Source organism: Pipra filicauda, unplaced genomic scaffold (genome assembly GCF_003945595.2).
Source record: "Pipra filicauda isolate LSUMZ 115617 unplaced genomic scaffold, ASM394559v2 scaffold232_size1229904_pilon, whole genome shotgun sequence".
NCBI lineage: Eukaryota > Metazoa > Chordata > Aves > Passeriformes > Pipridae > Pipra > Pipra filicauda.
Genome location: NW_024104346.1, coordinates 581,595 through 608,365, shown reverse-complemented (window position 1 = coordinate 608,365; position 26,771 = coordinate 581,595). Strand labels below are relative to the sequence as shown.

The 26,771-nt window shown below is 64.8% G+C and overlaps 1 protein-coding gene across 3 annotated transcripts; it reads left to right on the top strand.

Annotated features, from left to right (window-relative positions):
- Positions 1 to 239: 239 nt before the first annotated feature.
- Positions 240 to 26,771, top strand: DLGAP3 (DLG associated protein 3). Of its 3 annotated transcripts, none has more exons than XM_027719329.2 (12): positions 240 to 310; positions 15,591 to 15,674; positions 18,328 to 19,408; positions 20,328 to 20,530; positions 21,012 to 21,078; positions 21,196 to 21,430; positions 21,912 to 22,252; positions 22,361 to 22,446; positions 23,224 to 23,648; positions 23,936 to 24,027; positions 24,212 to 24,355; positions 24,740 to 26,771. In XM_027719329.2, exons 3-12 carry the CDS (start codon positions 18,386 to 18,388, stop codon positions 24,956 to 24,958), a joined length of 2,835 nt encoding a protein of 944 aa, XP_027575130.1. In that variant the 5' UTR covers positions 240 to 310; positions 15,591 to 15,674; positions 18,328 to 18,385; the 3' UTR covers positions 24,959 to 26,771. The 3 variants fall into 3 exon arrangements, with proteins under 3 accessions (XP_027575130.1, XP_027575126.1, XP_027575128.1); XM_027719325.2 differs by having other exon boundaries at positions 20,964 to 21,078; XM_027719327.2 differs by lacking the exon at positions 240 to 310 and adding an exon at positions 5,225 to 5,456 and having other exon boundaries at positions 20,964 to 21,078.

Here is a 26,771-nt window from a genome sequence, read left to right as displayed (position 1 = left end):
GGCGGCAGAGCCGCACCGGAGCCATTTTGCGCCGCCGCCGCCCGCTCTGGCTCCCGGGGAAAATCCACCGCCGTGTCTTGGCGCTGCCGCGGCGGCCCCGCTCCGCTCCCGCCGCTCCGCGCCCGCCCGCGCTGCACTGCGGGGCCGCCGCCACTCGCATGCTGCCGCCCGCGGGGCGCCGGCCCGGGCCGAGCCGGGACCAGCCGAGCCCAACCGAGCCGGGCCGGGACCAGCCGGGCCGGGGGCGGCCGAGCCGGGCCGTCGGGGAGCCGCCCGGGAGCCGCCGGAGGATGTAGGCGGCGGGAGCGGGGTAAGAGCGGCGGGGCGGCCCCGGTCCCGGGGGGATGCGGTGCCCGGCGCGGGAGGGGGGCTCTCCCCTGCGGGGCACCGGGGCCGTGAGGGACCGGCCCCGTAGGGACGGGACGTGTCGCCTGCGGACCCATCCAGCCCCGCCGAGAGGGTGTCCGGGGAGAACCGGGGGGATGACCCGGGATGGAACCGGGGGGGATGGAGGCGGCGGATGGCAGGGAAGGTTTTGCCGGTACCGCGGTGCTGAGCTCGGCCAGGATCCCCCGGTGGGCGCGGAAGAAGGGGTGCGGGCATCCCCATCTCCTGCTGCCCGAGGCTTTGGGGAGGGGGCCGCAGCCCGCAGCCCCTCCAGCTTCTCCCTTGAAGGCGACAGCAGCCATCCTGCGCTCTCCCGCAGCGGAGGGCTCGGGGCAGGCCCAGGACCCCTCCCCAGCCCGGGGGGCTCCCCCTCCCATCCTGCCAGGGGTGGCGCTGGGTGCGAGGGCCGTGCCCGGCCGGGTGCTGGGAGCTGGCGCGGGGCACGAGCCGAGCGGTGCCATCACCGCCACGGTCCAACCCCGCCTGGCAGGCAAGGAATGCTCCGGGGGCCAGGCTCTGGGCTCTCCCTCCTCCCGACGCCTTCCTTCCCCCCGGACGGCTGGGTTTTGTTGGAGGAGCCGGTCTGGTCCCTCCATCCTGCGCCAAACCTGCAGAGCAAGTTGGCTCTGGGACCGCTGGTCTCTCTCCATCCCGTGACATCCAGCCCCGCACGTCACCTCCCTCGAGGCGTGCAGGGCTGTGCTGCCCACGGCGGGACCCCCGGCAGGAGGGGACAGAGCCGGGCTGATGGGTGCTGGCTGTCCCCGTGGGAGCAGGCGGCCTCCCTCGGTGTAAATCGGGGCAGGATCCAGCCGGCAGCACAGATTCTCCTCCAGGAAATGGATGTCGGTCTTTGTCTCTCTCAGTTCCTCACCCCCGTGCTCCCTCTGTCCCCACGTGTGCATCCATGGCTCCCGGCCCTCCAGGACCCCCTCTGCAGGGGGATGGAGCACGGGGAAGGCCACGGGGAGATGGGCACGTCTGGAAGGAGCATGTCAGCCCTTTTGAAGCGTTATTGCAGCGCCGGCAGGGCTGGGAATGCAAAAATAGCCATCAAAGTGACCGTGGAGCATCTGAGCCAGAGGGGCCCCTCTTGGCTGTGGGGGTGGTGAGAGCAGTGGTGAGAGGGGGCACAGGCATGAGCCGTGTTTGGGGCTGCCTTGGGCACTGTTGTGCCACCGAGCCTGGGCACCAGGACCAGCTCTGGGCATTCCTGCTGCAGGGAACAGGGTGACACAACTGTGGTGTCCCCATCCAGCCTGGGCGAGTTGGTGCTGAGCTCTCGGTGTCCAAATCTCCCTCCTTGAGTGCCAAGGCTTGTGCCATGTGGGCTGGAGGAGAAACCCCCGGCCCTCCAAGCCCTCTTTCTGGGCCTGGCTCTCAGCAGCCTGGGCAAGGCATGGGAGGAACAGAGGGTGTCGGGCAGTCCAGGCTGGGGGTCCCTGGTGGGGGCCCTTCCTTCAGCCTCCCCATCACCAGCTTGAGGGCAGAGCCATGCCAGGACCTGTGGGACACAGAGCCCGTGCAGGTGGCTGGTGGCTGTGCTGGTGTGTGCCTCCCCACAGCTCTGCCCACTCACGGGGGCAGGATCAGGCCTCGTGCCCAGGTGGTGCTGCTGTGGGGGCTGGAGCTCCAGATCCAGGTTTTGCAGCCGCTCGCATCTCTCCAACAAGCTGATCCAAAATCCTGGATCCTACCCAGCCAGAAATTTGGATCTGGAGCCAAAGGTGACTCTTGGCCCTTATTGCCATCACGGGCGAAGCTAAAATCTGGATCTGAGTGGTGACGTGAGGAGCCTGGATCCGGCACAGGGGCTGAACAGTGTGGCTCGTGCTCCTTCTGCCCATCAAATTGGATTTCCCGAAATAGCCTGTTGAAGACCAGAGCCCGGCAGGGACCGAATCACAGGTCACCAGGGGTGTGGAAGCCCCATCACAGGCCTGGCTGCCTGCTCCAAGACGTTGGCAGCCAGCAATAATAGTAATATATGGTGGCACTGCCTGGAGAGCACAGCGCTGGAGAGCCAAGAATAGCAGGCGAGACGTTCCAGCAGCGAGGGGCTCGTGGGGCGGGCGGGGGGCACGGCCCAGACGTGCCCTGGGGGACACCCCGGTGGGGGGCCGGGTGGAGGGGACAGCTCCCCTCCTCGCAGAGGGCAGGAGGTCCCCGTGGTGTGGGTGGCACAGGGCACGGCAGGTGCTGGGGGAAGGCGAGGGGAGGGGGATGTGCAGAGCCGTGCCCGGTGCTGTGGACCCCGTGCAGGGCCCTTCAGGGCGGCCTCGGGGCTTTGCCATCCCTGAGAACTGGGTGTAAAGCCTGTGCTCACAAAGTGGCCTCCACATCGTGGCTGTCTCGATGGCCCTGTGATGCCCAGCCCCTCTACGAGTAACAGCACAGGGGGGCCACCCCGAGAGCCGTGGAGGGGGCAGGCTGAGCTCAGTGCTCCACACCCACCTCATCCAAACTGAGCAGGATTGAACCCCTTCTGCTCCCCCTGCCCTGCCCAGCAGCTCATCCCCAGGGCATCACCCACGGGGGGACAGAGAGGGCTGGGCCAGCACTGCCCATGAGCCATGAGCCGAGCTGTGGGGAGGCCGGGCTGCTCTCTGCCCGCTGCCATGGCACGTGGCAGTGGAGCGAGTGTCCATCAGATTAAGGAGAATTAATTTGTACTTTCCCCGTTTCCACGTGGCTGGGGGTTCTGCAGCACCCGGTGTCCCCCTCCCATGAGTGGCTGTGCCCCCACAGCGCCCGTGTCAGCACCTCTGCAACCTGCCCAAAATCCTAATTAGATTTTCCACGTCGGCCCCAGCTCACTCCTCCCCAAATGCTGGAGCGGGAAGGAGCCATGACATGGTTTCTAATCAGCTTCTGAATTCAGATTCCTCTTGGCTGTTGTTGGAGGCTCCTCTCAGTCTTTGTCTGCTGCTTCCCGAGCAGGGTCTGCTCCACATCTGCCCTCAAAGCTGACGCCTCGAGGAGTGGCTCCCCCGTGCCACCTGTGGAGGCAGCTGGGAGACCCTATGGAAACACAGCGGTGTTTGGACACAGGGACTGGCAGGGCACCACCAGCGCCCACCAACCCACCGTGCCAAAGCGCCTGGGTCCGGTGGGCACCGGGGCTGTGCCGGCAGCTCCGGCAGCTCCTGCCAAGCACCAGGCACTGCTGCTGCTGTGTTCCTGGGGCTGGCCCTGCATCGCTGCCGGGTGTCTGTGTGGCTGGTGTGGGAGCTGGGCACTGTGCCCGCGGCCGGTCCCGGTGCGGCTCCACTGCGGCCGGTGCACTGCCGGGTTTGGCTCTGGGGTTTGGCTCCGTCCCCGGCACCCAGACCTCGGCGGCAGTGAGTTGTGGCTCTGAGCGAAGCCAGGGGATGCAAACAGTTCCCAGCGCTGCCAAGCCCCAATTAATAGCCTGTGAATCACGATGCCGTTGGAAGAGCAGATGTTTGCGGCGTGGTTGCCAGAGCTCAGCGTTTCACCGGGAGTCTGGTTGGCCTTAAACTGGCAGCTCTGGGCAGTGAGCAGTGATGGGGCCTCTCTGCCTGCCCGGCCTCTCCTGCTGCAGGACCGGGAGCCATTTGGGCTGGGAATTAGCTGAAGTTTTTGGTGGGCAGAGCGGAGGGGGAGAACAGCCTGTCCGTGGGCGTGTGTGGGTGCCATGTCGGAGCAAGAGGACTACAAAAACTGAAGGTACCCCTGGTGTGATGGGACCTGCCAGTGTCCCATCTCTGGCACTGTGGCCTCGACCCCGGGCACCTCTTGTCTCCCCAAGGGGCTGGAGGGGCTGTGGTGACACTGGGGGTCCTGGGCCACTTGTTTTGGGAATAGTGACCTGGTTGTTACCGGGGAGATGCTGTGTGTCCTGGAGGTGGCTGTCCCTGCTGGGGTTGGTGTCCCCAGCTGGGGGGTCGAGGTGAGACCCTGTGGTGGTTGATGCACCCCAGGGTGGTGCCATCAGTGCCACCAGTGCAGCTGAGCTGAGGGATGGTCTCCGTGTTTCATGTTTCGTGCCACAACACACATTTCCCTTGGGCTCCCTTCGGCCTTCTCTGGGTTGGGGGACACTGGGGACAGTCCCAGGGCGGGGGAACCGCAGCGGGTGCCCGTGGGTGTGAGTGTGTGGGGAGCTGATGGGGGTGAGGGCTGCACGCGGGTGCCCGTGGGTGCAGAGGAGTGGGTGGGTGGGGGTGAGTGGGACGCCGTGGGTGGGAGCAGCAGGGTGGGTGCACAGCACTGCCACGGTGCCGGAGCAGCCGGGAGCACGTGGCTGTGTGGCCGTGTGGGTGCACGGGGGTGCAGCGGTGCCGAGCGGCCGTGTGTCCATCCAGGCATGCGGGGCCGTGTGTCCGTCCATCCCTCGGCATGTGGGGCTGCGTGTCCACCTGGGTGTGCAGGGCTGTGTGTCCGTGTGTCCATCCAGGCACGTGGGGCCATGTGACCATCTGGGTGTGCAGAACTCTGTGTCCGTGTGTCCATCCAGTCACGTGGGGCTGCATGTCCGTCCGGGTGTGCTGGGCTGTGTGACCGTCTGGCTGTGCAGGGCTGCGCGTCCGTGTGCCATCCAGGTGTGGGGCTGCTTGTCTGTGTGTCCGCCTGGCCGTGCGTGTCTGTGTGTCCGTCCGGCCGCGCGGGGCTGCGTGCCCGTCCGCCGGCACGGGTGATGCAGCGGGGCGGTGCGTGCGGGGCGGTGCGTGGGCGTGCGGCGCTGCCGGCGTGGGCAGCCCCTTCCCGGGGGTGCTGTCGGTGCGCGGGGGTGGCCGAGAGCGCCGGGGAGCGCGCGTGGGTGTGTCCCCAGCGCGCGGGGGCGACGGCTCCGCCACCGCCTCTCGCCGGCTGGAAGGTGCCGGTGTCGGCACCGGGAGCGTGGCCGCCGCCGCCGCCGCCGCCGCGGCCGTGGGTGGCCGTGACCCCGGGGAACGCCTCCGGCCTCGCCGAGCGGCCTGGCCGCGGCATGGGCAGCCCGCAGGGATCTCGCAGGAGCAGAGGGAATCCAGCCGCTGTGCCGCCTCCGTCCTCCGGCTCCCGCCCAGCCCAGGCCGGCAACTTCATGGCTTAGCAGCGGCGGCCGGGTGAGTGGGGCGGTGGGTGGGAGGGGAGCGGGCCCGGCCCCGTGCGGGGGGGCCCGTGCCTTGCAGAGCCCCAGTCTCGGGAGAGCCCCACTTTGTGCCCAGAGGTGCCGGTTCGGAGAGCCCCCCAGCCCGGGCAGAGCGGGAGCCCCCGGGCAGCCCTCAGCTCTAACCCTTTCCTGGCCGAGTCCCCCTCCCTGGTGTGCAGGGAGTGCAGCTCGTGGCTCCCGGCCAGCCCTCGCCCAGGCAAGCCTCGACAGCCGGGGAGCTCACCCAGCCGGGATGGGGAGCTCCCAGCCCCGAGGTCTCTGCTCCCGTTCCCTGCGGAGCTGGCCCGGGGGGCTGTGTCTGCTGGGCCGGGGGCTGTGTGCGTTGGGTGGGGGCGTACTGGGGTTGGGGACCGGGAGCTGTGTGCAGGAGCTGGGAGGTGAACTGGGGGCTGTCTGCACTGGGGGGCGTGTGCTGAGGGTGGGGGCTGCACATTTGGGGGGTGGGGAGCAGGGCAGTGCTGCACCTCTGTGTGTGTGAGGGACGGGGTCCCCCCGCGGTGTCTGTGCCGGCCCATGGAGGGAGCCGGGGAGCCCCGGCTCCGCCTGCCAGACGGCCCCGCTGCCGAGGAGCGGCACAGCCGGTGCCGACATCTGTGCTTCGAGCCCTGCCTGTCTTCAGATTGCTCCTTGGCACAGTCACGGTGGCAGTTGGGTCCCTCTGTACCTCCCCGTGGTTTCCCCCACCACCCTGCCTCTCCATGACACAAGCCTGTGTTCTCCCATGTGTTTTCTTGGAGGGGAAACTGAGGCAGGAGGGAGGGAAGCAGCAGAGCCCTCTCCCCATCCCTGTCATCCTCAGGGTCCAACCCACGCCTCACCCTGGGTTGTTTTTTCCTGCCAAGCGATGCCAAGAGCTGGGGGGAAGCGATGGTGTCCTGGGACTCAGCTCCTGACTGTGCCTGCCCGGGGCCCTGGAGCCGCCCTGCTCCTCCTGCTGGGTCTGGGGCATCCTTGGCCTGGGGCTGCCAGTGGGGCTGGTGCTGGGGCCGCAGGGTGGCCGTCTGAGGCACATGTTTCCAGGCTGTGTGGGGCAGTGGTAGCCACGGTGGCCATGGTGGCAGTGGTGGCTGTGACAGTCGTGGTGGCAGTTTATAGTGGTGGCGGCGGTGCCGTGGCAGTGGTGGCCGTAGTGACAGTGGTGGCCATGGTAGTGGTAGCCATGGTACTGGTGGTGGCCGTAGTGACAATGGTGGCCATGGCGGTGGCCTCGGCGGCCGTGCTGGCGCTGGCCATGGTGGCACTGGCGGCGGGCGCTGTCCGCGGTGCTGATCCCCCGCCGATGTCCCCCCCGGCCCCGCGCTGAGACCGAACGGCCCAACGGGCATCGCGGCGTGTCCCGACCCCCGTCCCCCCGGGGTGCCCTCGGGCGCGCTGGGGCTCGGGGTGCCCCCGCTCCCCGGGCACGTCCCGCCCTGCCCTCGGCCTTTGATGTGCGGCAGCTCCAGACAGGGCTGGCGGACGGGCAGCCACCCTCGGCTGTGCCCGTCACCCCACGCCCTGTCCCCCACGCCCTGCCACCCCCCAGGCGTGCCCGCCACCCCACGCCCTGCCTGTCGGGCTGGGCACACCCTGCCCGCCGCCGGGCGCTGCTGATCGTCCCGACGGGCGGGTTGGACGGGAGTCGGGCTGGAGAGAGGGGCAGGGCAGAGCGGGGCACCTGGGGACACGGGCCACCAAAGCGCCAGGGGACACCGGCCCCCGAGGCTCCATCAGGCCCTGCCGGGTTTGGGACAGCCAAAGAGGGGCTGTCGGCCCCGCTTGGTGCTCCTGGGCGGGCACAGGGTGGCCGATGTGAAGTGCCCCGGGCGTCACTGCTGGCTTGGAGACATTGTGCCCACCTCGGCCCCCCGGAGCCGTGTCCCCAGCCGCGGTGCCGGTGTCACTGCTCCCAGAACAAAATGTCAACCCATGCAAATGAGACTGCGGGAGCGGCTGATTGAAGGGCCCTGCCCCGCCCCGGAGTTGCAATCAAATATGCAAATGGCTCCCGAGGAGGCTAGTGAAGGCTATTAATAGCGGGGATGAGGCTGGGAGGAAGCGTGGCGTTCCTGGGGGGATGAGCCTGGGGATGAACTGGTTCTGCTTGTCCCTCTGCCCGGCGTGTCCCCCTCTGTGATGCCCCGGGTGGGTGGTGAGTGGTCCCTGTGGAGAGCCCACGGGCACCAGGTCTCACTTTGGCCACCACCATCAGGCTTTGCAGGGCAGGTGCTGCCCATGTGCCCACGCTCCTGCCCTGTGCCCAGAACTGTGTCTCGGTGCCGAACATCTGGGAAACCCTGTGGAAAAATCACAGGTGCTGGAAACACCAGGCTGAGATTTCCCCCCAGGAGTCAAACCAGGAGGGATGAGGTACCCGGGGGGACCCGGGTGCTGCTGGGGGTTGCTGTGGCTCGGTCTGTCCAGGGAGCTCAGCCTGAGGCAGGTGTCACCATGTTGGGGTAGGGAGGGAGGAAGGGGCTCCTTCCCACCCACCCCCCCTTCACCCTGAACTTCCATCTGCCCTTCTCTCTCCTGGTTTCCCTCCACTGCCATGGAGGCAGAGGATGTCCCTCTCCTTCCAGCTCAGTGTGAGCACGAGGCATGTTCCCACCACGGCACTGGTGGGGACTGTGCTGTCCCCAGTGTCCCCAGCCGGCACAGTGCACTTGGCCCCTGCCACAGCTCCTCCACCCCATCTCTTGGGTTTTGGGAGCCGGGAACCATCTGACCTTTTTAGAAAATTGCGGAAGTCAGACTGGAGTCAACAGTAACTAATTATTTAAAATCTGAAACTGGAATAATTAGCCCAATTAACAGTCTCAGGTGACGTCTGATTCCATCTGATAGCGGCTGGAGGAAGAGGGAAATTAATTAACCCGTCAGCCTGACATTTGTAGGTCACCGCCAGCTCCTTGCACTGTCCAGGTGGGAACAGGGGTGGTCTGGGGGGTCCTGTCACTCTTGGTGCAAAGGGTCTGCTGTTTTTTGGAAATCTCAGTGCAGGAAGAGGGCTGTGGGTGAGCCCGGGCACCAGCTGGGGGAGATGGATTGAGGGCTGGTGGGTGGGGGGACAGGGTGCTGTGGCCCAAGGTCGGGGTGATGGGCAGGAAGATGGGCTCGGTGTTCCCCAGGAACGGCACCAGCCAGGTCCGTCAGTGAGGCATCAGCTGTGGGCCTTTAAGGTTGCTGTGGAAACGGTGCTCTCGTTACTGGGAGGAGCCTCCTGCTTTCCAGGCAGGGCCCCCCATCCCTGCAGGAGGGGGACCCCCACCCCGGGCACCTGGGACCCCACAGAGCCCTGTGTGCGGGGAGGGACATGGCGAGAGCATTGCTGTGTGCACACAGGTGGGTGGCCTTGGGTGTGTAGCCCCCTTCATGCCCCCTCCAGCACGAGCCCCCCACCCCAGCTTATCCTTGGCACAGTCGGTGATGCCAGGCAGGGCTGTGCGTGCATGGACACGCGTGGACACGCGTGGACACGTGTGCATCCTTTGGTGTGCACACCTGCCCGGGCAGCCCAGCCGTGCCCACACACCCCCCGGGACCCCGTTCTCACACCTCCACTGGCACATGGCTGTGCCCACAGCCAGCACATGGACCTGCCTGTGCCACAGCCTGGCACCGGGGCTGTGCTGACCCCCCCTCCAGCATGGCACGGGGCCCACGGGGTGCAGAGTGTGCCGAGGCACAGCCCCCCGGCCACAGCCCGGTGCCGCGCTCAGCTCTTGGAGTTTTAATGAGGTAAATTGTATAAAAAGCTCCGTTTGCCCTAAATGCCCATCCCTGCGTGAAGCTGCTGCGGCACAGCCCGGGCCCACCCCGGGAGCTGGGCAGGGGGCTACGGCTCTGGGCACACGCTCCCGGGCTGGGCACGTGGCAGCAGCAGCAGGAGGAGGAGGAGGAGGAGGAGGAGGGCGAGGGTGGTTTAGCACATTTGCAATCATTTCCCTCCTCCCCCCCAGGTTTACAGCTTACCTCAGCGGCTTATCAGCCTCCGATCTCATTAAATCAGGCAAATTGTAGCATCTGATATTTTATGGAGATTAAGGTGTGCGCCCAGACTCTATAATTATCGGCAAAGATGTATTTACAATACCTTGTTGCTAGTAAACAAAAAATAACTTGGGATCAAAGCTCTTTTACAGGGGAATAAATCTGCCCATCGAGCCCCGCTGCGGCACATGGCAGGGAGACACCGGAGGTGCCCGGGGCGGGTGGGCACCACGGGGGGACACGTGGGGGGCGTTTCGGGGATGTCCCCAGTCCCACGTGGCTGCTGCAATCCCGTGTGCTGGATCCATCCCCAGGCTGCTGTGCTGTGCTTGGGTCTCCCTCGGGTTTCTAGCGGCACCCACCCCTCCGGCCACGGCTCTGCTGGGAATTTCCCCCCCCCCCAGGGACCTCCCTGCTGACACGGAACTGGGATTTATCGGCACAGGCGCGTCGCCCCTGGATGTCTCCCAGCGGTGGGAGCGCTGGGATTACCGATGCCGTGACGCTGGTTTATTGCTGCCTGGAGTGGATTTATCCGTGCGGCAGGGCCTGGGCTCGCTGCCGGGGTAAATCACCACGGCACGGCCGCATCCACCGGGCCTCGGCATTCCAGGGCCTCGGAATACCTCGGCATTCCAGCCTCCCTGGGGGGGTCGTGGCCACGCTCCCCGTGGGACCAGGCACTCCACACCCCCCCCGCTCAGCTGCCTGGCACGGCTGCCCCTTCTCCATCTCACTCTTGTGCCCACTGAAACGAGAATAAAATGGTGATAATGCTGCAGACGTCCTCTGGAAAGGGCTGCGAGGCAGATGAAAAGCCCTACTTAAGAGTGAGGCCATTATTATTAATAACTCGGAGCGAGGCTGTAAATTCAGCCGACACAGCTATGACGGGAAATGAACCTGCTCCCGTGCCGGATCAGAGGCTGCCAGGTGTGGGATGGGGATGGGGACGGGGATGGGGACAGGAGAGCAGGGCTGGGTGGCCCCAGGGCCGCTGGCTGGATCATGTCTGCAGCCACTGGGGCAGCACGGCCACAGGGGGCAAAACCTCTTGGCAGACACTGGCTCCGTCTGGGCTGACTGGGATGATTTCTTGGCTTTTCTGGGAAGGTTGGAGGTGTGAGGGAGGGGACCTGGAGCACAGGTCTCCTCCCAGCAGGAAAGGAGGTGGCTGAGCTTTGCAACAAGGCTGACATGTGGCTGGAGCTCAGGACAGGAGTGACGCAGGATGTGAGGAACCTGGCCAGGGCTGGTTGCAGGGAGAGGGGCTGTGGTGCCACAGCCAGCACTGGGCTGGGCTGAGCATGACCCGCCGTGGGCACCCTGTGCCCATCTTGGGAGCATCCAGGGCAATATCACACCTTGGCAAGGGTTGCATTAAAATAAAAATAACCCAGCGCTGGCCGGCGCCTGCAGCCAGGTCAGCGAAAGGCAAAGAGCTGCCGTGGCTCCCATTCCGTTGGGGTAACTTTACCTCTGGCATTGCTAACCCTTGAGTGGGGCAGTTCTGGGGCCAGCGAGTGCCCAGGGTGGCAGAGCTGGGTGTGGGGCTGGGCAGGGGGTGCCGTGGGGGTGTGGGGTGTCACGGGGTGCCGGGGCTGTAGCCATGGGCTCGTGGTGCTGCCTGCACCCGGCTCGGGAGCTTCTGCGGGGGAACGAGCTCTGATATAAATATCTTTTTGCTCAGCACACGACCTACTTTCCAGACAATGCCATTAGCCTCCCGACTCCCTCATTCATCTTCTGCCATCCTCCCCCAGCCCGCCCCGCAACGGCACCTGCGCCAGCGTGGCCACGGAGAGGTGAGGCAGGACGGGCACCTGGCTCCGTGGCACCGTGGGGACCCCCGTGCTGGGCTCGGGGCTGGCTGGCCCCTGCTGCCTCCAGCCCCATTCCCTGCACGGTCCATGCCCTGGCTGGCAAATGGCCTCAGCCAGGCACATCCTTGCCCAGGAACAGCCTTGCTGAGGACTCACTCATCAGGGCAGAGGAGAGCACGGTGAGGAAGCCACACGTCAGCTCAGGGATGGCCCACGGGCAGTGTGCGGGGCCAGGGCCCCTCCTGAGCCCCCCCCAAGCATCCCTGGCACTGGGGCCACACACGTGGCTCATCCAAGGATGATCCCACAGGAGCTCCCATGTGCTGGCACAGGCCATGCCAGGCAGGAGAGGGGCTGATGGGATTAGGGGCAGGTTGGGCACCCCAATCCCACTGCCATGGCGTGGCCTGGCCCCCCCAGCCCCCAGGGACAGCCCTGGAATCGGTTTTCTCCCAAGGGCTGGAAATGCCTCCCCAAAGGCAGGACAGCCCCGGGCCCACCTCCACACACCCCCAGGTCGAACCCCCACTCCTCCCTGGCAGCTAAAATTAAATATTCCATTTGTATTGCTGATAAATCCTGCAAATCTCTTTTATCTCTAAGCTGTTGTAGCAGGAATATCGGTGGTGTAATCTCCACGGGGGCCCATCCTGCTGCCCTTCACAGCTCCCAGCCCTGGACCACACTCCCTTTTCCCCACAGCTCCCCGTGGGACACTTCTGGTGGTGGAGAAGGATACCAGTGGCAGAGCACCCCTCGCAGGGCACCCCATGGCACCCACTCTGTGGGTGCTGCACCCTGCAGGGTCAAGGCTGTGCGTGGTCCCCACACCGTGTGTGATGGGGATGCCAATGCCCAGGTGATCCACGTGGTCCTGCCAGAGTGTCCCCATCCCTGCCACGTCCTCACCCGCCAGCTGTGCCCCCCCCTCGCTCCGTCCCCGCGCTAAGAGCATTTGTGCAGAATTATGTATTTAAATATTTAGGTTTTCATCAGCTTTGCAAATTAAGCCCATCCATTACAGCGGCAGTTTTGGGTCCTCCGCTGGCGAGCTGGGCTGTGCCACGCCTCGGGCTCGCTGTGCTCATCCCAGCCCTGGCCCCGGGGGATTCAGCCTGGGAACGGGACACGATGGCCCAGAGCACCCTGGCTGCCACAGGGACCAAGGGCTCTGCTTCCTTGCTGTTCCTGGAAACCCCGGCCCCTGCGGCCTCGCCATGGGAAGAGCCGTGGGGCGGGATGGTGTTGCAAAGGGAACTGGTTGGGATGGGTGTTATTTGAGGTTGGAGTGGAAGGTGCCACGTGCTGGGGAAAGTGGGATGAGGAGCAATGCTGGTGGCAGGTGAGAGCCCTGGCACGGCCTGGGGGGAGCAGACTGGGGATGGAAGGGCCAGCCCACCTTGGGGGCTTGGCAGGGATGGGCAGGGGACGGACGGCCAGAGATTGTCACCACTGCCACACTCAGTGCTAAGGCCGTGCTGCCCCCAGCTCTCCAAAGAGGCTTTGGAGTGATCCCTGGCTTAAGGCATTGCACGGCACCACCGGGGAGGTAAGTGGCTTTTTAAGCCCTGGCAATGTGGCCTATCCTGTGGCTCCATGTGGATGGGAGGGGGAAAAGGGGCTGATGGGGAAATGGGGTTCATCCTGCACTGCCTCGGGGGCTGCCACGGCACCCACAGCCTGAAAAGTTCCTCTGACTCAGTGTCGCTGAAACCAGGACACTCAGGCAGGTCTGACTCTTTGGGGATGCTGGAGTGAGGTGCCCAGTGAGGGCCTGGGCAGAGCCCCCAGGGCGAATGTGGCACAGAGGGATGTCCCTGTCTGTCCCTCCCCTTTGCTGCAGGTGAACATCAGGCTGTTTGTCTCTCCATCCCGCTGGGCTCCCCGGTGTCACCTGCACGTCCTCCCTTTCCACCCAGCCCTGGAGGGCACCAGAGCACTGTGCTGGCTGCTGCTGGCCCCAGGCAGTGCAGGCAGCTGTCGAGGGTGTCCATGGGAGGGAAGCTGTCTGTGGGCATCACCGGTGATGGTGCTCATCCGTGTGGTGCAGCGCCCACGAACCCTGTGCCAGCTGGCATGGGCGGGGGTCCCCAGGGCTCCATCTGGCTTGGGGGTCCCTCCAGTGTGGTTTCCTGACTCAGTCAGCTGCTCTGCTGCTCTGGCCGTGGGGTCCCACCTCTGGCTCCCTGTGTGCCATGTCCTGGCTCCCGTGGGCAGGATGAGCATCACTGTGGGGCCGAGGGGGCTGGAGGTGCCTGTGCCATGGGGCATCTCACCCCTGCCTGCACCCACGTGGGGATGCTGCCATGGCCCATTCCCTGTGCCACCTCTTTCCTTCTCAGGCAACTTCTGCTGGCTTTGCCTTGCCAGCTCCCAGGATGCTCCAGCTCCCTCACACAGCCTGTTGGAGCAGCGTGGCTCCTGTCCCAGGGAATCAGCTCTGGGGACCAGGGTGTCCCGGTGGGTCACTCTGGGCTGTGTGTGCTGGGCAGGGGGTCCTGCTCCCCCCGTGGTGGCAGCAGCCAGAGGCACTGGTGTTGTGCTGGGGAGTCCCAGTGCTGGCTCCAGGCCGGGATCCCTGGCAGCTGGGAGCGCCGTGGCCGTATTTCCTCGCTCTGCTCCACGAGTAATTGCTCAGATGGGGACTTGGGGCGACTCCCATCCCTCTCCCGGCATGGTAATGAGTGAAGAAGACTCAAAGACAAATGGCTCATTAAGAAGCAGTGCTGCATTGCAGGATTTCTCATCCCACCAACCGCTGCATCAGCAGAGGCAGCACCTCTCACACTCGCTCTCCCAGCCCTGAGAAGGAGCTGTCAGGCAGCTGGGGCTGGTGCCAAAATTAATCATGTGCTTCATAACGTGCCCGGCCCATTGAACGGCCTGTCCTCGGCCTGCCGGTGGGAGCCCTGGGACACCGTGGGGTTGGGTTTGGTGCTGGGAAGCACCTGTGCTCAGTGAGGAGGGATGTGCCAGGGCAGGGCTGAGCCAGGGGAGACGCCCCTGGCTTGGGGTGCCAGAGCCCCCGGCTCTGTCGGGGTGTAGGGCAGCTGTGTAGGGCAGCACAGCGCTGCTGGCCCTTCTCAGTGGCCTCATAAACATTTCTTCCTCCGCTCACATTTGCAATTCTTCAGCTGCTGTTTGTCACTCATGACTTTTTAAAAATCTTGCCTCATCCCTTTTTTCCAGCAGTGCCCAGTTGGATCCTGCCCCTCACAGCCCTCTTTGGGCAGTGCCCCCCTGCAGCCACTCTGTTTTCTTTTATTAACAGTGACTGGGTTTGATTTCCTGATTGCATTGAGCACATTCACTCTGATATTTGCATCTTGCTCACACTCCTTTCCTCTTTCACTTTTCCTCTTTCCTCTTCCCCTTTCCACTTTCTTCTTCCCCTTTCCCTTTTCCCCTTTCCCCTTTCCCTTTCCTTTCCTCTTCCCCTTTCCTTTCCCCTTTCTGTGCTAAATTAGCTGATCTCTTACTAAGCCCCTCTTTTCTTTTCCTCCAGGCTGAGCAAATTTCACTAATTCAGCCTCATAAAATAACAGAGCAATTAGTAATAAAATAAAATGTTTGCTTTCCACAATCCTGCTCACTTACAATGAATTGGGAAAGAGCAAATAGATTAAAAGCGTGGTGGAAAGCGACCTGGCAGTATTCCATATATTTATTTTCTTCCGACGACCGTAGATCAAATTTGTTCAGCCCCTAAGTGGGAAAAGCACTTTATTTTATTTTTTTTTCCCAGGCTCCAGCTCGTGGTGCCGGGCGCTCACGCTGCGTGTTTGTTCTCTCCTGCTTTCATCCCAAAGCCACACCGGTCCCCAGCAGGACCCGCGCTGGCAGAACCCGGTGCTAATTTGCCGAGCAGAAGGGGCCGAGCTCGCGCCTCTCCTGGGCTGGAGGCTGGGAAAAAACCTCCCTTTGCTGACGCTGGAAGGCAAAGGGGTGGCGGGAGGAGGTTTTGTGGAGTGTGAGGCCGGATCTGGAGCAAATCAAAGTCGATGGCGAGGTGGCCGCTGGGCCGGCTCGGGCACCCGCTGGCAGGGAATTGCATAACAGGATGGGGCCGGGGATGGTTTTTGGGCTAAACTGGGTGGAACACGTGGCCGTGGCCGTGCAGAGCTGTCCCTGTCACTGCTGGTACAGGCAGCACTGGTGTGGGGCGGCCTCAGGGGAGGAGGGAAGGCTGGGCTGATAAAAAACACACAGGGAGGTGGGTCAGGGGAGGTTTTGGGGAGGGATATCCTGGCTCTTCCTCCCTGGGCTTCACCCCCCTCGTGTTCCTCCCCCAGAGCCTGCTGCCCCCGGGAGAGCCAGCGAGGAGGAGCCGCTGCCGGCCGGGGCCATGAGGACAGCATCCCCCTGAGCGCCGGGCGGTGAGTGCCTGCCAGGACCCCGCACGTGCTGCCCCTGCCAGGGGCTGCTTGGGAAGGGCGGGGGGCCAGGACCCCCCGAGTGCGGGGCCATCAACCCCAGCTCTCGGGGTTGGACCCGGAGATCTTGGAAAACCCAGTCTTACCCTGTGCCAGGGCAGTTCCCCAGGCCCAGACACCGTGGTGGGGATTTGCTGTCCTGTCACCTCCCCACTGGTGGTCCCAGAGCTGGAGGGAGCCTGGGTGCCACAGGGTCCAAGGGAAGCTCCAGCTCCTGCTGGGGCTGCCCTGAATCCCCACAAGCCCTGGGCCTTGGCACAGAGCTGCCTCCAAGGCAGGGATCTCACGGGGCAGATGCCGGGAAGTGGAACCGCCTCTGCCAAGTGCTCCTATGGGAAATTAAGCAGGAGGCTGAATTTTGGGGTGGCTCAGAACACGGGGGACTACAAGCCCCTGTTCTCCCTGTGCTGACCCTTGGGCAGGAAGAGATTTCAGAGGGAGGGTGGCAATGAGGAGTGGCCGGTGGGAGTTCCTTGAGGCTCTGGAAGCAATAAAGGCAAGGAGTGAGTTATTTGTAATGGTAATTATGCTCTTCCAGTTTATCCTAGCACATAATCGTGTGGGCGGTAGGTTCCCACTGGTGGTAATTACCCTGGTGTTAAATGGCACAAAATTCAGCCGGGCTGGGTTTTCCCCCCTTGATTTGAGTCTGTGGTTTGGTGTCACAAATCCTTCCATCCCGAGGGCTGAGCAGTGGAACAGCCTTTGGTGAGACACAGCTCCAGCTCTCAGCTACCAGCCCATGAGCCACGCTCTGTCCAGCTCCCCCAGCTCCATGTGCCAGCCTCCTGCCCACAGTGCCCCCCTGGGACAGAGCAGAGGAGCAGGCTCGGCAGCTTCTCCCACCCTCTGTGTGTGACCATCCCCACTGGGACACAGGGACGGGGATCCCCGGCTGTGCTGCCTGTGCTGAGCCCCACAGGATCTCTCCTGAGCCCTTCCCCACCCCCAGGGTGCCCACGGGGGGACCGGCTGGTCCCTGGGCAGGACACAGGTGCTGGCACGGCTCTGCCGTGGTGAGCTGGGAAGTACATCCCTCGCCATGGCACGGCCCCATCTGCTGCCATCGCTCGGCAGCTGCGGGGGAGCCGCGGCGCTGCCTCGCCGGCGGGTTCCGGCGCTGCTGAATTCCTGCACCTGCCGAGCACAAAAGCCCGGCAGGCTCGTGGTGACGGGCTCCGCAGCTATTTTGACTCCTTCTTTCCGCTGCAGCAACAATATTTGGATCAGCTGAGAGTTCCCTCCCCGAGCAGGAGATGATAGCTCAGCCGGCGCAGGCAGAGCCGGGCTGGGAGCCTGTCTGTCTGTCCGTCCATCCATCCATCCTGCTGCTCCATCCCCAGGCAGGGAGGCAGCTCCATCCCACCCTGCTGCTCCCGCTCCTCGCAGCAGCTCTCCCGGGAGGGGAGAGGCATCTTCTGTACCAGCTGCACATCCTTCCCTTCAGACACAGCAATTAGGGAGCCTCGTTAGAGCAGGAGCACAGTGGTGAGGGTGGGGAGCAGTGCAGGATGGAGCCATCCAGCCCCGAAGCTGGGAAGGAAGGTGGTGGCAGTGGCTTAGTAGGGCCCTGTCTGCTGCTCATGGTCAATGTGCCATCACTGCTCATCCCCACATTCCCTGGGGACCCCCAACTGCTCTGTCTTCTGGGGCTCCTCCGGGAACACAACCCCCTCCCTCACAGCCCTGACCCTCCCAGTGTCCCTCATTTCCCATCCCCGTGGTCTGACACACCCCACGTGCCGCAGGGAATGTCCCACAGTCACCTTGCCCTGCAGCCAGTCTCGGAGACGTGCTGCCCACAGCACCCTGCCCAAATATGATAACAAGAGCACTAATGATGCCTGTTAATTAGCCGAGATGCTCTGGAGAATAAGTAATTTCCTCATTTACAGTCAAACCAAAGGCAGAGCCTTTGAGGGACCGTAAGGAACACAAACCTCCATGGGTGCAGGCGGCTCCGGCGGCTGGCACGGGCTCAGCCTGGCTCGGTGCCACCCCTCCTCCTGTCTCAGTGTGGGGCTGCCCCACACACAGCACAGCCACCTCTGCTCCTGGCCCCCCATCCGGGGGCACTGGCAGGTAGGGGTGTCAGGGCTGTGGGTCTCCACCTGCCGTTGGGTGCTCTGTACGGGGAGGACGGGCCGGGTGGAGCCATCGGAGCTCGGCCCCCCCGCGCCCCGCAGCAGCTCATTAGCGGGGCTGTGAATCGCGGCGGCTGAAAAGCTCAGCCAGAACCGTTTTCCTAACGGAGAAACACTTCACAATATTTGGTGTTGGAGAAGAAAACAAGGATCTGCTGATGGCAGCGTGTCCTTCCTCACCGTCTGCAGGCCCTGCTGCCTGCATCGCTGCCGGCAGTGCCTTCTCCTTCCCTCTGCCCCCTCCGAGCAGCTGAGCTGGGGGTAACCCTGGGTGCTGACCCCCAGCACCGTGCCCGCCTCGCCCCATGATTCTGGCACTTCACAGGGGCTCAGCCAGGGCCGAATCCCACCCTGGGACCTTCTCAGTTCATTCCTTTGGGCCAGCCCCAATGTTTTGCTTGTGGTGGGGTGCAGAGGGGAGCTTCACACTGTGCCCATCCCTGTCCCCACAGGTGAGCCCGCAGGGGCATCCCTGCAGGATGCCGAGGCTACGGGGAGGATGCTGACACCATGAAGGGCTACCATGGGGAGCGTAGCCAGACACAGCCCTCCTCCGGCCACCGCTGCCGCTGCATCCCAGAGGACTGCCAGCATCCCGCCGACTACATCCCGCACGGCCCCGAGGGCCGGCCGCCCTACCTGCTCAGCCCCAGCGAGCCGTGTTCCCTGGAGCATCCCCACTGCCCGGCGCGGAGCCCCGGCGCGGCCAGCGAGTGCCCGGGCGGGCCCCTGAGCGAGCCGCCCTCCGCCAGCGCCAGCAGCACCTTCCCGAGGATGCACCACGCGCAGCAGCCCTACGACTCCTGCGACGAATGCATGGCGACCGCCCACCCCTCCAGCAAGATCAACCGCCTGCCCCCCACGCTGCTGGACCAGTTCGAGAAGCAGCTGCCGCTGCACCACGACGGCTTCCACACGCTGCAGTACCCGCGGGCCGGCGGCGCCGAGCCCCGCAGCGAGAGCCCCAGCCGCATCCGCCACCTCGTCCACTCCGTCCAGAAGCTCTTCGCCAAGTCCCACTCCCTGGAGGCGCCGGCCAAGCGGGACTACAACGGCGCCAAGATGGACGGCCGCGGGGACGGCTACCACCACCACCACCACCACCACCATCACCACCACCACCACCAGTCCCGCCACGGCAAGCGCAGCAAGAGCAAGGACCGTAAGGTGGACTCCCGGCACCGGTCCAAGATGTTGGGCTGGTGGAGCTCCGACGACAACCTGGACAGCGACAGCAGCTACATGGTGTCGGGTCGGCACGCCGCCGACCAGGGCACCCAGTACTGCGTGGACGCTCCCGAAAGTGCCTTCAGAGACTTGACCTTGAAGAGTCTAAAGGGCGGCGGGGAAGGAAAATGCCTGGCCTGTGCCGGCATGTCCATGTCTCTGGACGGCCAGACGCTCAAGAGGAGTGCCTGGCACACCATGACCGTCAGCCAGGCCCGGGAAGCCTATCCCAGTGCTGGTGGCACCGAGAAGACCTTGATGCTTCAGGAAGCAAAGGCCAAAGACCGAGCATACCAGTACCTGCAGGTGAGGGGCCAGGCAGGGCGAGGGGACTGTGGCTGATGGTGCCTTGGGGTGAGCTGGGACAGCTCAGGGTGCTGTGGGGATGCTCCAGCTCTGCTCCACGTCCCTGGCGCCTGTGTCCCATCCCCCAGTGTCCCGCGCAGGTCCCCGCTGTCCCCTCGAAGCCCATCTGCTGCCTCCTGCCCCGTGCAGGCTGGATTTGGGGTCAGACCAGCTCTGTCAGCTTGGGGCCACCACCAACCCTGTGCCCGCTCGCTCCTCGTGGCTTTTATCTTGCCTATGAGCCTGGCTGGGTGCCACCGCCTGCCTTGTCACCCTTCTAGGTCACCCCCCTTCCAATTAAAAACTAATTAACTCTTCTCTCCCTTTCCTGGGGGAAGGAGACAGGGAGCAGCAATGCCGTGCGGGCTGGGGGTGGGGGTGGTCGGGGCCCATCTCTGCCGGCAGCGGGGGCATCAGGGCAGGGTGCCGGCCCCACTGCCCTCCCCATGGGCCCCGGGGGACACCATCCCCCTGTCACAGCCTGGTAAGGACCCCGTGGTGCTGGTGGTGCTGGCGTCAGCGGCACGTGGCGGGACTGGTGCCTGCTACGTCAGGCGGGCACTGCGCTGGCATGGGTGGGATTTGGCCCAGGCGCTCCCGCCAGAGGGGCCGCGAGGTGGGAGCTGCTGCACTGCCCTGTGTTTTGGGAACGGGGAGCTGTGGCTGTTAGGAGGGATCACCTCTCCTGGATTTAGGGGCCTTACCAGGTGGTCAGAGCCCCCAGGGTCTGTCCCTGCAGCTCTGGGGTATGTGGGAGGGCAGGGGAGCTGGGCACACATACCGGATTTGGGATGGGCGTGGGCTGGCACATGGCTTGGCTCTGTGTCCCGCCTGCGGGACCCCGGCCACGGCGTCCTCCCACGCTCGCCTCCTGCTCCAGGTGCCGCAGGACGAGTGGAGCGGGTACCCAGCGGGCAAGGACGGGGAGATCCCGTGCCGGCGGATGCGCAGCGGCAGCTACATCAAGGCCATGGGCGACGAGGACAGCGCCGACTCGGACATCAGCGCCAAAGTGCTGCCCAGGGCGGCCACGCGGCGAGACAGCTACCGCCGCTCCTCCAGCGCCGACCAGGCCAGGACCAAGTAAGGGCTGTCACCTCCCGGCCCCGTCCCAGCACTGCGGGCAGCAGCGGGGCCACAGGCTGGGGCTCCCTGGGAGGATGAGTGGCATCGTCCCTGCTCACGGCACCGTCCCCGCTCACGGCCACACTCCCCAGTGCGGCAACACCCAGCCCTGTCTGCGCTGTGTCAGGGCACTGCAGGGGACGTGGCTGTGCTGGGCTTCGGGGGGGGGCTGCTGCTGCAGCCATGTGTAGAGAGTGGGGAGAAGAGGCATGTTCAAAAGGGGATGACTGGGATGTGCTCCAGTCTCAGTGGGCGACAGTTTTTGGGGCAGGTAGGAACAGGGACGGCAGTGGTGGCCGGCGGGAGCATCTCTGCAGCTGCGTTTCCAAGTGCTCTGCTGGAATGTGTTGCTTTTGGTGCGATCCCTTCTATTCCCACTGTCTCTCATTAGGTTTGCAAGTAGGCACTATTCTGATTCATATATCTGTAACTGTCCCAGCTGCTGCACGCCACCGCGAATGCTCCCGCGGGGACAGAGCTACGGGCGCTCCTTCACCACCGGCCAGGTAGGTCCTGTGGCACGGGTGCTGCGGGGCAGGATGGGGCAGGAGGGTGGTGGATGTCCCTCTGAGCACCTCCTGCCCCGGCTCGCCACCCCCAGCCTCACCCGCCGCTCTCCCCAGATCAACGATGAGCTCAACCACCAGTTTGAGGCCGTGTGCGAGTCGGTTTTCGGCGAGGTGGAGTCGCAGGCCGTGGAGGCGCTGGACCTGCCCGGCTGCTTCCGCATGCGGAGCCACAGCTACCTGCGGGCCATCCAGGCGGGATGCTCCCAGGACGACGACTGCCTCTCGCTCTTCTCCATGTCGGCCCCGCCGGGGCCGCCCATCACCAGCAGCATCCTGAAGCCCAGCACTTGTGAGTCCCGGGGGTGGTGTGGGGTCGACCGCGTGAGGGACTCCCACATCTCCCTGCCTGCTCGCCCGGGCACCTGCCAAGGGCTGCTGCTGCCCTCCCCTCCCTGGTCCCCTCCGGCCCACGGCACAGGGCGTGAGCATCCTGCCTGTGGCTCAGTCCCAGTCAGGGGGCTGCTCAGTGTCCCCAGCTCCCATTTACCATCCCCTCCTTCCCTCCATTTCTGTCCCCACCTCTGCCCCTTGCTGGGTGCTGCAGCAGTGTGGCTAGTGTGGGTCTGGGGTGGTTTCTGATCCCAAAAACTGGCCAAACAGCCCCTCTGAGCTCCAGCCTCAGCTGGCTGAGGGACAAACCCTGTGGGGCTGAGAGCCCCGTGCTGTGGGAGGAGGTGGGCACCATTCCCCGGGGCCCCTGTTCGTGGCGGAAAATGAGCAAGTGTCTGTGTTTTCACGTGCCTTTTCATCCTGCGCCTCTCCCACAACAGCCTTCAGTTACAGAAAAGCTCCACCTCCCATCCCTCCAGGAACCAAAGCCAAACCCCTCATCTCTGTCACGGCGCAGAGCAGCACCGAGTCCACCCACGAGAGTTACCTGCCCAGCGAAGTTTCCCGCAGCTCCGCCTGGTCCAAAGACGCCAAGGCCCGCTGCAACTCTGCCGAGAGCCTGGAGAGCTCCAAGGTGACGGCCGTGGCCCTGGACCTGCCCCCGGTGCAGCCCCGCGCCGCTCCCAAGCCCTCCACCCTCATCATCAAGGCCATCCCCGGCCGGGAGGAGCTGCGGAGCTTGGCAAGGCAGCGCAAGTGGCGCCCGTCCATCGGCGTCCAGGTGGGCTCCGCTCGTCCCCATGGGCTGCCCGAGCTGGTGTGGGCGATGCTGAGCCTCGGGGCTGCACCCGGGGCTGCCCTCCAGCGCTCTCCCTCTGCCCCTTGCCAGGTTGAGGCCGCCTCCGACTCGGACACAGAGAGCCGGAGCCAGAGGGAGTTCCACTCCATCGGGGTGCAGGTGGAGGAGGACAAAAGGTACCGCATGGCTGGACTGGGCTGAGACCTGCCACACTCACTGCACAGGGGCATTGGGTCCCCAGGGGCTTCCTGAGCTCCACATACCACCAGTGCCCCGCAGCATCTTTTCCCTCTCTCCTCTGGCTGAGACCCCCAGACCTCAGCACCGTCCCCATCCCACACCAACTGCCCCTATCTGGGGCAGAATCTGACTTCCCCTTTGTCCTTGCTGCTGCCCAGGGAAGGGTCTGCCTTGTTCCCACCCTGTGCTGGGTCTCCTCTGTTGGGCTCAGCCCTGGGTTTTGAGCCCGGGCCAGGTGCAGATGAACCTGTGGGTGATTCTTCAGCTAACCCTGACATTTTGGCCGGGGTGGGAATGCCAGGTGTGCCAGGACCTGCACAGCCTGCGGGAGCGGAGCTCAGGCATCGTGCCCACGCAGCCCGTGCAGTGCAGGCTCCTCTCCATCCTCGGTCCAGCGCCGGTAGCCATGGAAACAGGCTAAGAGCAGGGGAGATGAGGGACTGGCGGGTTGCAGCTGCTCCAGGTTGTCCCCAGGGGCCTTGAGCGCTCCGGGATCCAGACCGGCATCCCCAGCCCCATCCTGCGTGTGGGCATCCCTCACCCTGCTCCTGCCCACTGCAGTACCCAGAGAGGGAATGGGACAGTGGGGATGTCCCCTGTGGTTGTGAGGGTCTCCTGTGGCTGTGAGGATCCCCTGTGTCCGTGAGGGTCCCCTGTGGCCGTGAGGGTCCCCCGTGGCCGTGAGGGTCCCCACCCACTCTCGCTCTCCACAGGCGGGCGCGCTTCAAGCGCTCCAACAGCGTGACGGCGGGCGTGCAGGCCGACCTGGAGCTGGAGGGCTTCACCGGCCTGGCCGTGGCCACCGAGGACAAGGCCCTGCAGTTCGGGCGGCCGTTCCAGAGGCACTCCTCGGAGCCCGAGTCGGGCCGGCAGTACGCCGTGTACAAGACGGTGCACACGCAGGGGCAGTGGGCGTACCGGGAGGATTACCAGCTGCAGTACGACACGGTGGAGGTGCCCCGGCGGGACGCCTGGATCGAGCGGGGCTCCCGCAGCCTCCCCGACTCCGGCCGCGCCTCCCCCTGCCACCGAGACGGGGAGTGGTTCATCAAACTGCTGCAGGCAGAGGTGGAGAAGATGGAGGGCTGGTGCCAGCAGATGGAGAGGGAGGCTGAGGACTATGACCTGCCTGAGGAGAGTGAGTCAGGGGGCTGTAGGGTCCTGTAGAGCTGGGGGGCACAGTCACAGTCCTCCCTTAAAACTGCCACGTCTCCTCTGCCACGGCTGAAGAGGTTGGGTGAGGGCAAGACACGTGGGGAAACCCTCTGGGGCTAGAGGGGTCTGGAGGAGGGAGGAGACGTGGCATGTGCTGGAGGGGTCTGAGCTGCTCGTGCTGTCCCACTGCCCTGGGGGTGCAGGTCCCCAGTGCACAGGGGAGAGTCTCTGTGCCCCCCTGGAGTGCTGAGTGTCTGCTCTCCCCCCCAGTCCTGGAGAAGATCCGGAGCGCAGTGGGCAGCGCCCAGCTCCTCATGTCCCAGAAGGTGCAGCAGTTCTACCGCCTCTGCCAGCAGAACATGGTGAGTGTGGGCAGTGGTGCTGGGGGTCAACTGTGGTGGGTCGAGGGTCTCATTCCCTCAGCCAGTGGAAAACAGATTTTGTACCACCATGGAGGAGAGCTGGACATAGAGCCCCACCCTGCGCTGGGGGATGGGATGTCCCATGGGTTGACATGGATGACACTGTGTCCCTCTGTCCCCACAGGATCCCAATGCTTTCCCTGTGCCCACCTTCCAAGACCTGGCTGGCTTCTGGGACCTCCTGCAGCTCTCCATTGAGGACGTCAGCATGAAGTTTGCAGAGCTCCAGCAGCTCAAGGCCAATGGGTGGAAGATTGTGGAGCCCAAGGTAAGGGCAGTGCCACTGGTACTTGTCCCTGTCACTTCTCCCTCCCTCCTCCTCCCCAAACACATCTGCACCCAAACCACTGCTGGGCTGCCTCTGGCAACTGCTTTTAGCAAACAGTGGAAAAACAGACCTGGGAAAAACTGAGGCAAAAGAAGGGCTGTTCTCCCACTGAGGTATCCCAGCCGCCTGCAAGGGGCTGGGCAGGCTCCTGGCACGGGATGGTTGAAGGGATGAGCAGTCCTGCCTTTCGACTTGGGCACATGTGGGAGGGTCTGTGGAGCCCCTCACCGTGGCTTTGGCACCCACGGCACTCCTGTTCACCGGCACTGGCTGGGATGCCCAGTCCCGGCAGGTCCCAGCCTGAAGCCCCTGTTGTCTGTGCAGGAGGAGAAGAAGGTGCCTCCCCCGATACCAAAGAAGCCGCCGCGCTCCAAGGTGCACCCGGTGAAGGAGCGCTCCCTGGACTCGGTGGACCGGCAGCGGCAGGAGGCCCGCAAGCGGCTCCTGGCGGCCAAGAGAGCCGCGTCCTTCCGCCAGAGCTCGGCCACCGAGAGCGCGGACAGCATTGAGATCTACATCCCCGAGGCACAGACCCGGCTGTGACCGCGGCCTCCGCTTTTCTACCCGGACTGCACGGCGTGGCCGTAGCTCACTGTGATGGGGGCCGCGGGGACACCCTGGGGCAGCTCTTGGCCCCACTCACAGCTTCTCTCTTTTCTATCTTAGACCTTTCATGATCCGACGGCGGGTGAACGCAAGCCCGGTTCTGCCCCGTCCCTTGACCCCCCCGCCCGCATGCCCCTGCCAGCCTCTCCTGGGGTCCGGGGCTCTCCCTCCCTCTGCCCTCCCTGGGGCTGTGTCCCAGCTCTCTGTCCCTTTCCCACTTCCCAGCCCTTCTGCACACCCCCCCTTCGTCCCAACCCAAAGAGAGGTGACCCTCAGTGCCCGACCCCGCCGGGCTGGAGGGGAGGGGGCTGCAGGCAGGCCCCCCCCGCCTCTCTGTACTCAGTGCAATCCCCCGGTGTGCGGCAGGGATGGACCCCCAGCCCCTGCTCGGCCAGAGCCCCCCAGCCCTGCTCTCAGCCCCGCTGGGACTCAGCAGGGACAAAGGGGTCCCCTCGCTGCTTCCCCCGCCTGCAGCTCAGGTGCAGCGGGGACACAGGGCTCCCTCCCCTATATACATATATAAATATAACCCAAGGAATAAACCAGAAACTACACGTGACCAGCGCTGTGTCCTGCCTGGTGGGACGGACCAGCGCAGCAGAGACCCCCGGTCACGGCGAGCCGCCCCGCTTCCCTCGCACGGAGCATCGCCACGCGCTTCTCCCCTCCCAGCTCAGCCCTCCTTCCCCTCAGCCCACCCCTCATCTGTCCGTCCTTTCCCTCCTGCCATCCTGGAGTCTGGGAGCACCTCTGCAGTGTGGCACTAGCCAGGGACAGGGAACACAGACCCCCTGTGCCTCGCTGCAGGTGGGAGACCCTTCCCCGGTGTGTGAGCGAGGCAGCAGCAGTGGGAGACCTGCCCGCAGCCCGTTCCTACCTGCGGTGCCAGGGACCACAGCTGGGTTTGGCACCACTGGCTGGGACGGGAGCGTGGACATGGCCAGCAGCCACCCCTTGAGCGTGGGGCTGCTAGAGATCCCCCTGGCGGGTCACTCCTTCTCCCCGAGCTCCTGGTGCCCTGCAGGATGGGACAACCCAAGATGGGGCTGTCATGTACCTGGTGCCCCCTGGGGCCAAGGAACACCCCTGGATGTGGCTGCTCCCAGCTCCTCCATCGCTGTGCACAGAGCCTGGAACGGGGTGGGGGGTGCCCCAGTGGTCCCCTGCAGGGCAGAGCAGTGTGGTGGGGCAGGAAGCTGCATCTGCCCCATCCCTGTCCTTATCCCCATTTCCAGTCCTTCTCCAAGCATCCTGTGGCCCCCACTGTCCCTTTTGGTGGCAGAAGGGGGAAGGACCCCACCCCTGTCCCTCGCCACGCCAGCAGCCCCACGCGGCATCACCAGCCACCCCCAAGGCAGGGCCGGTGGGTTCCAGGCAGCTCCCGAAATCCGGGGCCAAACCTCGCCAGGCCCTCGGGCAGGGCGGTGGGGCCGGAGGCAGCCGGGGGGGCCGGGGCCAAGCAGGAGGACGCCTCGCTGGGGTCCCTCGGTGCTAAACACCTCCGTGACGGCAGCGCCCACTCAGCCACCCAAAGCCCTTCCCCACCCTGCTCCCCCTGCACCTCGGATTTAGGGATGTGCCTGGGAAGGGCCCCCCCGGCCCCCCCGCCCGGCCAGCACCGTGCAGTGACCGTGACACGTGGCTCCCTTTTTATTGTAACGAACCGCCGCAATTAATAAAGATGACTTTGGTTACTCCGGGCCAGCAGCCGCCTCCCCGCGGGGACACGGCCGGCGCCGGGCTCGCCTTT